The sequence below is a fragment of the Blennius ocellaris genome (assembly GCF_963422515.1).
Source record: "Blennius ocellaris genome assembly, chromosome: 4".
NCBI classification, from domain to species: Eukaryota; Metazoa; Chordata; class Actinopteri; order Blenniiformes; family Blenniidae; genus Blennius; species Blennius ocellaris.
Genome location: NC_137653.1, coordinates 10,253,231 through 10,268,032, shown reverse-complemented (window position 1 = coordinate 10,268,032; position 14,802 = coordinate 10,253,231). Strand labels below are relative to the sequence as shown.

The 14,802-nt window shown below is 41.6% G+C and overlaps 1 protein-coding gene across 10 annotated transcripts in view; it reads left to right on the top strand.

Moving 5' to 3' along the window:
- r3hdm2 (R3H domain containing 2) overlaps positions 1-14,100 on the top strand; it is a 53,240-nt gene extending 39,140 nt beyond the window's left edge. For all 10 annotated transcript variants that reach the window (XM_080495688.1, XM_080495686.1, XM_080495691.1 and 7 more), the window contains 9 exons: positions 2,728-2,863; positions 4,974-5,131; positions 6,229-6,368; positions 6,671-6,771; positions 7,661-7,830; positions 8,052-8,196; positions 9,690-9,784; positions 10,741-10,825; positions 12,458-14,100. In XM_080495688.1, coding sequence (XP_080351814.1) covers positions 2,728-2,863; positions 4,974-5,131; positions 6,229-6,368; positions 6,671-6,771; positions 7,661-7,830; positions 8,052-8,196; positions 9,690-9,784; positions 10,741-10,825; positions 12,458-12,864 — 1,437 coding nt within the window. In that variant the 3' untranslated portion in view covers positions 12,865-14,100. The remainder of the gene's footprint in view (positions 1-2,727; positions 2,864-4,973; positions 5,132-6,228; positions 6,369-6,670; positions 6,772-7,660; positions 7,831-8,051; positions 8,197-9,689; positions 9,785-10,740; positions 10,826-12,457) is intronic.
- The last annotated feature ends 702 nt before the right edge of the window (positions 14,101-14,802 follow it).

Below are 14,802 nucleotides of genomic sequence, written 5' to 3'. Positions count from 1 at the left end.
TGTTTAGGAGGGTCTTGACACACCTTTGGAGACGATCCTCATCATGCATACATCACACCACTTTAACTTTCTTGACAAAATGGATCTAATGTACTTCCTATGGTGTCATTTGGCATTTGATGAGAGAAAAAGCTATTTGCTATGATTGTTAAACTTCAGAGATTTTATCATTTCAACATGGACTGATCTAACTCAGTATGGGTTTCATCACAGGAACCAAACGACAGCAGTTAGGCCTCGTCCACCTTCTATCTCTGCTTAATGAAATAATTCCCCATCTGATTACGCAAGTTCTATCCAACATTCAAAGTTTCTATCATCGGTTGTCATGGTATCAGATATGCATCTCAGCTTAGCTGCAGAACGGTATTTTGGTGATGTCTATCAACCCCTTCATCGTGTGTGGCTCTCTTATTCAAATCATCGATGCTGGAGCCTGTCACAGCCAGTGCACAGCAATCAAGGGAAAGTGCATCCTGTATGGTCCACGACAGTGCTAACCAAGGACAATTCAGACATTTACACCCACAACTCGTCACATATTGACTTAACAAGCATGTGTTTGGATTGTAGCTGGAATAACTGCAGAAATAGAGGGAAGATACCAACTCCACACAGATTGTGGATTATTATTTCTGTATTGCAAAAATCAAAGGGACTTTGGTGAAATGAAGTCAAAATAAAAGAAACGAGTGGAACCTATGAATTCTTTTGGTACAGATCACATTTTTTTTAATTAAATTTATTTTGGGTCTATGCAGAGAGCAGAGAACAATATGCTTACAGCATATTGTTCTCTGCACTTATCTGTTTTCAATTACAAAAACAACAGCACCTACAAGTGGCCCAACATAAACTACATCGTTTTCTGTGTTTCTGCCATGGCTGTGAAAATGTTTTTAGAGCAATGCTGTGAAATGAAAATGCTAAAACCATGCATTTACACTTGAAACGTGTAAACGGGAGAGCCCCTGCTGTGAGAGAACGGTGCTAAACGCTACTCCACTCTGTCACACTGTTGGTCTGTATGGTCGCTTAAATGACAGATCGTCACAATACTTTTAAAGGATCGAAGCTGGCTTCACTCAAAGCGTTGGCATTTCTCTTTTTACAAGTACAACTTATCTGCATTAGTACAACGTTTCTGAATGAAGGGTAATCTAGAGCAGTCTTTGATTACTTATTATTTAATGAATTGATTCTTCATGCTTTATTGGACAAATTACAGCTGATCCAACTCTACTGACTGATATTGAAGTCGTGCTTGTTCAGCCATCTAGAAACAAACCTTTCGTCAATCCCTCATGCTAATAAATTAATTTAAGGTAATACATATGCCAAGTATGACATTCAGCAGTGGGATTGAGCAACTGTTGGGTGTTTGATCTGCAGGCTCTTGACAGCTGTGCTTCACCTTCATGAGCTCTGTCTCAGTCAGTCAGATTTCCTTTTGTGACAATAATGAGTTCTCTCACACCGTCATTCTCCAACTTCCTCTCCGCAGCTCTTTGCTTGGATCCATAAAGCAGTTATTATAATTAATCTGAGGAGAGGGGACTACATTTACCTGGTCATTAAACACCCTGTGGGAGATATTAGGTCCTGTAGTGCTGCTCTGGGGCTCAGCTGTAATAGGTTAGTTTATTTCGAGGTGTTTTTAGTGGTGGGAGGCGCTGCTTTCCGTCTGAACTGGCAAAGCTTTTGTCTTTAAAAGGCCAGTTGGCGTCAATTTAAAGTGACAATTTTAGCATATAAAAACACAACAAGAATAAAACAGTTCCTGGACCAGCCTGACTGTTTTCCTGCAGCTCTGACAGTGAAGTGAAGGTTTTCCTTGCATCAAATGCACAATGACCGCAGCCTTATAATCGCAGTATAGTTTTGGGTCTGCACTGATACCCATTCAATCTGAGTCTCTGGGCTTGGCCTCCTGGTGCACTGTAGAACTTGTTCTTATCTTTTTCATAACTGATCCACTTTTCCTGTTTTCTCCTGTTTTTTTTTTTTTTTTTGGGGGGGGGGGGGGGGGGGGGGGGGGATTGTTCATTTTCTCTGGCTTTCATTCTCTGCGATTTTATTTTGTAGTTCCAAGCGCTGACCTATATACATGGTACCTTTTCGTGTCTTTGATCGCTCCACAATACTTGCATGCAAGCAGAGCTGGTTGAGAAGGAAAGATGTGCTGTGTTCAGCATGTGTGGGCGGTCGAAAGTGTAGCAGGAGTGCAAATCCTGACACCGCAGCAGCCTCTGGATGGGGCTTATTGTTGTCACGTATGCATATGAAGATGGAGGCAGGAACTATCGATCTCCCTAGCATTCAGTTTCTCCTCTCTGTGCCTGTGTGATGTCTCATTTGGAGTTTCTGTATGCTACATTTAGCACAGTTGTACAAGCTTCAACACCCTGTGTCTACTGTTGTTTGACTTTACATTCAACACTGCGGCTCGGATGTGCTTGCAGAAGTTTAGCGAGCAGAAGTTCAAATCTCTGATGTATCCCGCCGCTGAACTTCAGCAATTTGCCATAGTTCAGTTTGGTGTCACTCCTTAAATCACTCCCAACGGACAATTTTTAAGATAAAAATCCAGGCATCACCTCAACATTAACCTGACGATCATACCAGGTCTAGCCGGCGGTCACAGTATTTGGCTCCAGGTGTGAAAGTTCAATTTGTATACCAACATGAAAAATATGTTTTAGTCCTAACTTTTTGTTCTCTCTACAGATACAAGTGTCCTACTACCCTCCTGGTCAGTATCCCAGTTCGGGCCAGCAGTACCGTGTGTCCCAGCCAATGTCCCACCAGGTGTCTTATCCTGCCCAGCGCACACAACCCATGCCTCAGCCCACACAGCAGTCAGGTCAGTCCAGGAAAAGCAGAATCAAAATAAATACAAAACTGACAATTTTGGCTCCTGTAATCACCATTCAGCAAATTTCATGCTGTTTGTTTGTTTGTTTGTTTGTTTGTTTGTTTTGATGAACTTTACCTCGTATTCGAGTAAACTTTTATTTGCCTCTGCATTATTTTATTGAAGGAATATTTTTCAGGAAAACCTGGTAATAATCAGTTGGAAGTGAATCATTGATCTAAAAAGGGTGTCAAGTGTGGAAAAGGTTAAACTTTCTGTATAGTTTAGTATTCTCTCTAAGTGGTCTGCAATGAAAACAGATTTCTTTTTAAGACCCGAATGAGCTTCATCTCATTTTTAAATGCTCTACAGACATTGAAAACGGGCTTGACTTGCAGTTGCTTTCTTCACAATATATGACATGTCATCTATATAGCACAAAAGTACAAAGGGCTTTTTAACAAATTCATGAAATGCAATAACTTATACTTCAACATACGTATGTTGAAAACTGCTAATTCATGCTCAGTTTTCAGTTAACCAGGTGAAAGGTTGAATGTTAACAACCTTGTCACAGCATCCAAGCCAAGTCAAACAATCTCTGACAAATATAGAGCCGTTTTACTTTTTCTTTGAAAAGCCGTCAGGTAGCAGGATCATCCATCCCTCGCTTTAATTTATGGCTTGTGAAGGTTGGCTGTGTTTATACAGTAAGTGACAGAGAGACATTGCTGACAACCTAAATGGACTTCGGCTCATAATGGAGGCCTGCCAAACCCACATAGCTCATGAACACTCGGGTCAGGGAGACCTTGCATCAGTCCACAGCCACTGCCTGGTTTGCAATAAAAGATTCACTCCAATGAAGACGTTTATTTTAAAGTGGAACAAAGTCATTTTGGATCGTGATCTTTTGCTTTCTCCTATGTGTAAAGTTTCCACAAATGTACTGCAACCACTGGACATTACCTGCATCGGAAAAAAGTTCCGACAGACTTTCGACGATCATAGCATTCTTCTCAGCCAATTTTTAGCTGTTGCACTGTTAAACTTGGGTATGATGGTAAGTTTGCACAATATCACTGAATCACATCGCGACAACCACTTGAAAATAACATTATCCAGTTTCCCATCTACATATGCCTCTAATTTCAGGAAATCATAAAGCGTGTGATCCCGTGGTCATTTGTCCACTTGCAAACTATTGTTTATTTTATCATGGAGCGAAGAACTTTAATACAGTTTGGGAAGGTCACATTTCTCAGCGAACAGTGTTCACATGACAATAACAAACACTCAACATGGCCGCCTCCAGCAGTCCTGCTTTATTGTTGCTGTCAGTATCCAGGAATGAGACAAACTAGCTCGACATCACAAAGACCACCCGAGAGGAGAGTCAAATGAAACATGGGAGGTGCATTAATGCTGCTTTGCTGTATATTAGTCGGTGTAACCAGTTCTTTAAAGCTCCATAGTTGCAAACAGCAAGTCCAGTTCACTCAAGCAGGGATACGAAGTGTAAATAACTTGTTTGTGTGTGCAGCAAGTACATGTCATGACTGTTAACCAAAATTGCTCCCAAGTGCAGTAATGGCAGACTCGCTTTTGTGGGCTCTCCTGTTGAGAAATGCCTAAGTTGTTTGTGGTCAGATTCATTTTTCACACTAGGAAGTTGGACTCTTCTGATGTTCATGTGATAAAAATGCAAATACTTCGTGAGTTTCCTCTGTGTCAGCAATGATCATCTGAATGATTCAAAGTACAGTAAGAAATGGGCTGTTTATGACTTAAAGGCATTACCTGCTGTCTCCACAGCATTAAAAAAAGAAGGAAAAAAAACACTTTTTGAATGTGACACACCCTTCTATGTGAAAGGACTATAGGTGCTAAATTGTTGTATAAAACCTCTGACGTTGTTTTGAGATCTCAGTTTTAGAAATACCTGCTTTAAATTCTGGTTTTAAAAAGAAGATTTTGCTCTCTTTATTTAAATTCTGATTTTCATACCGATACTGAAGTTGAGGCTTTAATCGGTGCATAAATCACTCATGACGAGCACAAATTCTACCTGCTACATTTGTTTTAATCTTCCTTCTAAATTTCCTCTAATTGTTGCCAGGTCTCCAGACCATGATACCCAGCCAGCAGCCGAGCTACCAGGGCATGATGGGAGTGCAGCAGCCACAAAACCCTGGTCTGCTCAATTCGCAGAGGGCAGGTATGGGAGGGCAAATGCAAAGCATCATGGTCCAGTACCCACAGATGCCATCTTATCAGGTATGGACAGCAAACCATAACAACTGCTTTTCAAGTCTTGGCTATGAATCGCTCAATAATAATCCAATGTTACTGTTTACATTACTTCAGACTACCCCAAATAATATAGAAAAAGTCTTTCTTGACTTCAGAGGGAACGTCTTCAAAAGAAGAGATTGTGAAGTTAATTTCTGTTCTTCTGGAAGTCTTTTGAGCCTCCCTCGAGAGATCGATGTCCCACTTTATTAACCTGCAATGTTGAGGACATATATATCGTTTCTGGTCATTCTTGATTCGAAAATAGAAAAAAAAAAACATGACAAATGAATGCTGTTTTGGGAGTCTTGAGAAGAGCTGAAATTGAAAAAAACACCGGACAGTCCAAACACACAACAGGTGAAACGGCTCCATCTGGTGTACAGTTAAAGCATTTAGTCAGTCAAAACACTGGGGAGATTTGTGTTGTTTAATAATATCACATCATTCACATTGTTTAATGTGAATGATTACAACAGAATTTTATTTTATTTTTTTAATAATCTACATGTGTTGATCTGGACTACATTTACACAAACCTCTTGGGAAGTTTTCACATTGTTTAGCTTTATTACATTTAAATTGGCCACAATTATTACATTTTTGGCATATAGGACATTATTGATTGGTGCAGGATGAGCAGCCAATAGCTTTGGGCTTTACTTCATTTTCTTAATGTGATTTCAGCAGAACTATATTAATCAGTTAGCACAGTTCAGGAACATAGCATCTGTTTCTGTCTTTGTGCTATCATGATCCCAAATGAGCATCCAAATCCATAATCAAATCCTGAAAAGCGATTTCATTTGTCCTTTTTTTTTTTTTTTGTTACTCAGTAGCAACTCTGCACATAAACACACCACACCCTACTGTAATTATGGGCTAGGGTTCCTGCCTAACAAAATACAGTAAATGGGGAAAAGTAATGCAAAACACGTGTTAACAGAGTTTCCCGTAAAGAATTCCTCACATTTTAAGCTGAAAAGGTCTTGGATTTCACTTTTACCGTCATATTTGGCAACACTTCAGTCGAAGAACTTGCCAATTTTGCTGAAAATTCTCCCCTTTTGAACCCTCTGCAGGTACCAGTGGGGAATGAAACTCAGCAGGTGGTGCAGCAGCAGTACCAGCAGCAGGTGATGGTACCGGTCAGCCAGTCTGTCCAGGGGCCCATGCCTGTCTACTACAGTGTAATCACCCCCACACAGCAGAATAGCACAAGGTTTGTGGGACTAGAGCCGATTCATACCTTAAACAGTGTTGCGTAAAACCTGGAAACCATCGATATCCAGATGTTGTGCCTTCTCAATAGCGTACCTCCAAAACTAATATATATATATATGAAATTTAGTGGGTTTTGTGCACATAAAATGACTGTTTCATATTAGAACCCGCCTTCTGGGTCTGTGTAGATTAAATTTGGTCAATGTCTTGAACTGTGGTTCCGACATGTTATGTTTTCATGCATTACCTTCCTCTGTATATTTGCCTTCAACCCGTGTCCGTTCTGCATGTGTCCCGCAGCCCGTCGGTAGGTTACCTGCAGCCGCCCAGCTCTGAGCAGTATCAGATCACACAGTCGCCGTCCCCGTGCAATCCTCAACAGCTGCAGCAGCAATATTCAGGTATGTCCAGAGAATGAAACCTCACCAATGGATTAAAAGATGTTTGTTTTTGACATTCCTTTTTTGTGTGTATTACTTTTGTTTCATGTTCACCCACAGTAAACGGCTATAATTTGAATCTCGGTTGAAACCTTTATCTATGCAGAACATACAAAAGAATCCCAAAGCCTTTCACACGCCCTGAACAGGACCACATGAATCATGTCCTGCACTGTTTGTCTCAGTTTTATTTGTCAGACACATCGATCAGACTGGGTGGATTTCCCAGAATAAACTGATACCGACCTTCAAACTGTAGATTGACTGATAGTGGAGCATTTTATGAAATGAAGTGAAAGGTTTGATGTGAGAAGAAATCATGCAAAATCCAGTTTATCGTTCTCACATCTTGGCTTTGAGTGGTTGTTGGTTAAGGTCACTTTATCCTTCAAGCTAATGTCTCTTTATTTCATTGATGCATGTATATGATTTATAACTTAAATCAGTAAATATAAAAGCTTCTCTTAATCCAGGAACGTCGGCATCAATGAAAGTTTTATTGAAAGTTGTGTTCCGGTCACTGAAAAGTGTTATTTTCAAACATGTGGTGCTCTAGTTCATCACATATTGTTTTTTTAAATTGACTTTTTACTATTAATTGGTGTTTACAACTGCAACTCCTAATAACCTGTGTGCTTCGCATATTTCTTACATATATTCTTATTTTTGATAAATGAAATTGCTGACTTATACTGAAGTGAAAATGTCTAAGCAAGTGATGAAAAGTGATTTACAGTCAGAATATATCACATGGTTATTGTCTGTGAAATCTTATGAGACATACTATTTTTATTGAGTTACAGTCATGACACCTCTCTTTATCTCCACGAGTGTCTCTTGTCCTCTTCAGGAGTACCTCCTCCTGGTCCCGGGGTGATGGTCATGCAGCTCAGTGTCCCAAATGGACCACAGCCTTCCCAGAATCCCCCTCTCGTCCAGTGGAACCCGTGCAAGTACTACAGCATAGAGCAAAGGCCCAGCAAGCCCGGGGAGCTCTACAAACCTGACAACACTCCACAGGTACACACAGAATCCTCTTCTGATGTCATTCATTTAGACTACCTGACTAACTAACTCTCCCTTACTGTATGAATTCTCACCTCAGAGAGCTTGTTTGCCCCCTGGTGTTCAAATGTGATACTATAGATGAGGGTTTCTTCAAACTTGGAAGGAAAAAAAGTCGCCTGATTAAAATCATCTGAAAATAATGTTCCTTCCATCCTCTTCTCCTTTGCGTCCAGGCCAGTACTCAGCTGACGAGTCCTCTGGCCTCCCCCACTCAGTCCCCCACCCCGTCCCCCTCAGGCAGCGTCAGCAGCGTCTGTACGGGCCTGGGACCATTACCGCTCATTTCCCAGTTTCCCCGGCCAGGAGGACCAGCGCAAGGTACGAGTGAGATACAGAGTCAGATGTCACACAAAATCCAACGGTGAAAATGTGTCATTTTCATGTTCAATCCCAATTAAAAACATGCATCAGTAACACACACGTCACACCTCCAGATCATGATTTTCTCCACCACCTCTGTGGATTCCTAACGTCTCAATCTTGAATGGACGATCAGATGTTCCGTTTTGTAACATTTAAACTTTTTATGTAAAGAAATTAATTGATAATATATGTTTTGTATTCGTCATATTGAATTGTGTGCGATCGTCTCCAAACGGTGCATAAAGGAAAATTATCTCTCAATTTGCTCTTCATATATAATGTATTAGATTTTTTTTAAATGTATCATTTTGATTTAGGTATTCTGGTTCGTGCTGCTTGAATGAATCCATCCACTTTATAGAAGTTTTCCCCAAGTCTGACTAAAGTAATTGTTCGTAAAGCATTTAATTTAGACATCCAAGAAAATATAAATCAGTCCAGAACTTTTGAGGGAATTTCTTGGATTCTTCTTCCAGGTAAACACAAAGTTCATGTTCCACCTGTGCGTTTTAATCCATCAAGTTTATGAACTTTCACCCATTTCCACAGTGACCCTGTAAAACCTACTCCGCTTTGCTTCTGCAGGTTCACATGATTGGCCATTTGCCACTTGATCCGTGATTGTGTATTCCCACACCAGTTTACCTCCTGTCTGTGATCTGGCCTTTATTTTTACACTCCCAGACGTTTATGACAAATAAGTGTGAGAGATTTATTATTCCGGTCAGCAATGTCCGACGAATCACTGTATTTACTGTTTTGTTTTCAAGTCAGTAGAATAAGGAGACTGAATCGTCAACAGCTACAGGAGACCTTTACACCCACTGCTCGAGGTTCAGGGTGTATATTTATAGTGCTTTTTGAAAGTTTTATTTATTTTGACTTGGCGGTGACCTCGACCAGACATGATCAAACAGTGAGCCACGTGCAGGTGGATGTCTGTACCGACTGTGCTGCACCGCCCATTTAAACAAAGAACCACGATGATTAGTTTCACAATCAATTGGAATCACTTAAGGTTTTTCTTCTTCCTCTATTCTCATGAGTAATTGTGGTGAAGGTGCCCACTTAACTGTGAAGAAGTTTTGTTTTGCCCTCACAATGTATGAGGTCAATCTTCTTTGGCCTGGAAGTCGATGGCGGGAAGTTTTCTGGTATAAATCCCACTGATGAACGTTATCCGCTGAGGGTCATTAACCTCCATCTGCTCTGGATTTTGATTCCTTTTCTTACACGTGGATCACGTGATCCACTGTGGCGACCGCCAAAGCAACACCCAACAGACTAAGAACAATTCCATCATTCACTTTCACGTGTTTGTGTTTCGTTATTTCATGATTGTATTTCATACCATCACTAAATATTGCAAATGTTGTTTTTGGTCTAATAAATCTCTAATCTGAGCTGCTGTGGATCACAGATTCACATTCTAACTTTGTGTTGTTCAGGTGACGGCCGCTACTCTCTGTTGGGGCAGCCTCTCCAGTACAGCCTGTGCCCTCCGCCCCTCATGCACGGCCAGTCCTCCTACGGCTCTCATCAGGTCAGTACCTCATCATCGGTCCCGCTGCTGGAGCGTAACATCGACGAAAAAGCAGGAGACTCTGTGCCAAACAAGATGTGATGAATTGCAATTTATTTCTTGTGCATACACAAACAAGTCATCAATAAATACAAATATATTAAGTTGTGGATGCAACGAACTTCCAAACTTAAAACAAAGGAATCATACAAAACTAAGCCTCCAAAAATTAAACCCGGGGGGGGGGAAAGTAAAATATAAAAAGATGAACCAACAGCCTTAACTGAGTGACACAGAAGAAAACGATTACAAAACAAATTCCATCCCACATCTATAGCTGCTAACCAAAAACCATAAATGAAAACTTGTCACAAAAAACACATTGTTCATAAATATCAAAATGTATTTGCTAAAAGCTATTTTAATTATTTTGCTTTTGACAGCTCAGTTTCACATGTCCTTCAAATGGTTTGAAATTTGAATCTGGACTCTATAGGTAGCTATCATCAAAATGGAATTTTAACCACCAGCGACTTGGAGTTGAATCACAGAGTGAAGTAAAGCCGACTGCTTGAAATAAACCTGCAGTGGTGTTCAAGAGATAAGAACCCGCTTGAGATGAAGCTTCAGTTCAGAGCCTCAGGTGATCTGGCCTGATATGCAACAACCCATATTGTAATTTAAATATAATGTAATAAAACCTGAAATGTAGTAACTGGTTGTTGATGTAACAAAACTGATGAACCTGAAATGTAATAAAAAAAAAAAAAATGAATAAAACCCAACATGGAGCAACTGGTCAATAATGTAATAAGATGCTGAGCCAATTGTTTCATATCACGCCATCATTTCCTGTCTAATGTTTGCATTAGAGGCCAAACATTGAGGCTCCCTGATCATGAACACCTCTATTTCGCTCCTCACTGTGTTGCAGCAAAGGAATAATAAACCTTGTATTGTCTGCCGTTGTTGTCCAGGGCCAAGGAGTAATGAAACACGGAGCACGAGGGAAAAAACAAACGCTCAAATCTGCGTCGACGGATCTCGGCTGCACCGACGTCGGTAAGTTTGAAGCACATCTTCACAGCCGAGTCTGCAGGCGTCGCAATCATTTCACTTTGCCCAATGCATGTTGTCCACACTACGCAGTGGCTTGGGTTTTCTAAGAACTGGAGGTTTTGTGGTTTTAAAGATGCTCGTTGTCCTCACATTGGCCGACGGAGGAGCTTTCCTTCGCTTCACAGGCCCGGCAGCGATCGCTTGTCTGCAGCTCAGGTGAAAGTGTGAAGAGAAACGGGTGAAGGAGGAGAGGTGTGATCAGAAACTGCAGAGATGGAATAAATGTAGCAGCTTGTTAGCAAAAACAAAAAACCCAGAAACGTGAAAAATCTTAAGAGATTTCCTCACACTGTTTTCTAATGCAGAGCAATGACATCGGCTCTTCATGATGTTAGACTCTCATGTAAAGAAAGCAGGAGAAAACATCTTGTGCACGACACGCCGAGACCCGAGGCAGCGTTTGTACCTGTTCTTCAACTGTTTGCAACACGATCGAGCTTCTACCTCTAAATCCCAGGGCAACAGGATTTCACCAGCTTTCACCTTCTTTTCAGTGCGTTTCACTGGATTCTAGTTTTTATAAGAATGGATTTCACTCACTGCTGGCTCTTGAGGGAAAATTGCTCGCATTGCTCTAAATCTGAATAGATTTGCTCAGTGTTTCTTCGACGTTTGAGTCAGTTTCTGTGACAAAAACCTCCACTGTCGACAACGTCCGCGATGTAAAAAGCAGCAGTATTTAAAACGAATCACTCTGACTCATTCTAACAAGATGCAGCAGCTCCATATATCTCAGATATGAACCGACCGTGTGCCCAAACTCGACATAACAGGCCGAAGAAGAGCCAAAAATAAGAGCGTTATTTTACTTATATACAACATGCTTTCTATATGTTCTCTTGTCATTGTAGTGTTTGTACTATTTGGATCATTTTTGATAGTTTCTGATTAATTTCATATCCAAATTTTTATTTAGATTTTGCTTTCCTCTATGTACCACTAGAGGGAGCTGTTTGAAAATCAATGGGTTGGATGGCTGTACAGGCGCTTCTCTCAGTGAAAAAGATGCTTGTTAGAAGAATTAGTTCACAAAAGTGCACATTTCTACTGTTTTTTTAGGTTCTATTGATGGAAAAATCCCTTTTTGCCTGTTTAGTTACATTTTCATGCGATTCTCATATTTTCGTATCGATTGGGTTTTATCTATATTCTATTGAATCATATTTCCTTACCTAGGATTTCTCTATTGGATCTGCAGCTTGAGATAGAAGCTGTGCTCTACTCTTAATTTTTCCACTGTAATATAAAAGATAGTGTTTTAAAAAGTACATAAAAAATAAAACTGAAACATATTGGGGGCGGAAAGTAACTATTTACATTTTTAACAGTTTTCTTTTCTGCATGTGTTCTGGCACTATGGTGATATTTAGTTCAAATTACATGTTTGCGCGCGCGCGTGTGTGTGTGTGTGTGTGTGTGTGTGTGTGTGTGTGTGTGTGTGTGTGTGTGTGTGTGTGTGTGTGTGTGTGTGTGTGTGTGTGTGTGTGTGTGTGTGTGTGTGTGTGTGTGTGTGTGTGTGTGTGTGTGTGTGTGTGTGTGTGTGTGTGTGTGTGTGTGTGTGTGTGTGTGGTGCAGTGGTGAGTCGAGTTCTGGAGGTAACCGACCTGCCGGAGGGGATTTCACGTCCGGAGGCCGAGAAGCTCTTCAACCAGCTGTCGCTCTGCGGTGCCAAGATCCAGTGGCTGAAGGAGCCCCACGGCGTCCGGGGAGGACCGGGGGTATGCGGCCCCTGCCCCGGCGTGGGGCCCTCCGTGGCAGGAGCGACGGCGGGGCCCGGGGCCGGCCTGCTGGGACCCGGGGGGATGAAGGGCGACTGCAACGACCCGGCCCACCTCTACACGGTAGTGGCGGTGTTCCCCAGCACCATGGCCGCCCAGAATGCTTCTTTCAAACTTAACAACAGCGGGGCCAGCCTCTTCAAACTGAGGGCCGCCAAAAAGAACTACGACCTCCGCGTGCTGGAGAGATCCAGCTCTCAGTGAGAGGACGACGAGGGGGGGGAGAGGCGAGGAGGAGAGCCACATGTACGGACGGACAGAAAGAGAGACACTCGGCGGAACAGGAAGGAGGACTGAGGGGGGGCGGACTGCTCTGAGTGTACAAAACAAAACAAACAAACAAAAAAAAAACTAGTGTCAAATGTATAAAAGGGAAGAAGGTGCGAATCAGGAGGTGGCCGGTGTTTGGTTGCAAATCCGATTTTTGTTGTTTGTTTTTATTCATTGTTTTTGTTTTGTATTTATATAGCAGAAGAGCACACAAGACACGCGAGCATGTGTTTCACTGTTGCCGTGGGATGTGTGCTGTCAAAACACACACACACACACACACACACACACACACACACACACACACACACACACACACACACACACACACACACACACACACGAAGCGCAGGCAACAGGGTCACGTAGCACATAACAAAAACACACTGGACAGTCGACCTCAGTCAAAACCCTCTCCTCCTCTTCCTTCCCCTCTTCCTCCTCCTCCTCCTGCCAGCTCTCGCTCTCTCTCTCTCTCTCTCGCTCTTTCTCTCTCCCTCTCTCTCTCTCTCCCTCTCTCCCTCTCTCTCTCTCCCCCTCTCTCTCTCTCTCCCTCTCTCTCTCTCCCCCTCTCTCTCTCTCAGCTCTCAATCTCACATATTTATAGATTTTCATACGCACAGTTGCGCACTCTCTCTGCTCCCCCCCCGCTGCTCTGCTCCTCTCCTTTTTTCTGGCCACGTCTCATTCTGCCTCCTATCTTTCGCCTCTCCTCTCATGTCACATCTCTTTCCTCTTTCTCTCGCTTTCTGTTTGCCTTACTGCTGTTGTGGGTTTCTGTATTGCGCTGTTTTTTTTTTTCCTCCTCTCAATTTTCTTTTCTCTTCCTTTTTGTTTTTTGGGGTTCAATATATTTATATAAGTGATGTAAGGAATAAAAGAAATCTATATATTCAGTGATTTTTTTCTTTCTTTCCCCTCCCTGAGTGACAAAGTTTAGGCCTTCCTTTATCCTTCACTCCTCTCCCTCCTTCATCCCTGCTCATCCTGCCCTCAATGGCTTCCTCCTTACTGCCCTCTACCTCACTTCTTCTTGCCCTCTCCTCTCTCCCACAACTGCCCCGAGCCCCCCCCCCCCTCTCCTCTTCCTCCCACGCCCCCATTGTGTTTGCGTTTTTCGTTGACAGCTGTGCAGAAAGTATCAGAAGAAGTAGTTAAAGTGCACAATGATTGCACACGTCTACTGTAAATTTTATTTAATCTGTTATTTTTTGTTTGTTTTTAAAAATATAAAAGTCGAGAAAAAATCTATCAAAACATGTTTGGCGTCTTGTGGTTTGTTTTTCTGGGGTGTGTGTTTCGTGGGAGGGGTTCTACTATAGTAAACATTTGTAGTTATTTTTCATCTGCTCTTGAATTTACTAGCAAAAAGAATTGTAAGAAAAAAATCACAAATGTAATTGAGAGTATTCACTTCAACTTTTTACATTTTCATATTTTATTGTGTTATTCTTAAGTCACGGGGCATTCACATGTTAAACACTTACATTCACACTTAATAATTGACGTCATGAGTGCCTGTAGAAAAAAAAACCAAAACAGATTCATGCACACTGAGAACATGCAAATGCTACAGAATTGTCAACCAAACTACCCCGAGATCTTTCTGCTCTGAAGTGTGTCATTTTAAATAAATCTATTCATCATGGTGCAAAAGTTGAAGCTATTCAACTCGCCCAGGATTGTCCTGTCTTGTGATACCACCTTTAACCACTAGGTGGTGTATGGAGTCCTAATCAGTATCTTCAGGAAGAAATAAAACACAGAGCTGTCTAATACTCTTATTGCTCTATGATTTTTGATTCGGGCTTTTATTGAATTACCTGATCAAACAATCTGTTGACTAACATTTTGTTTGCTTTTATCACCCTG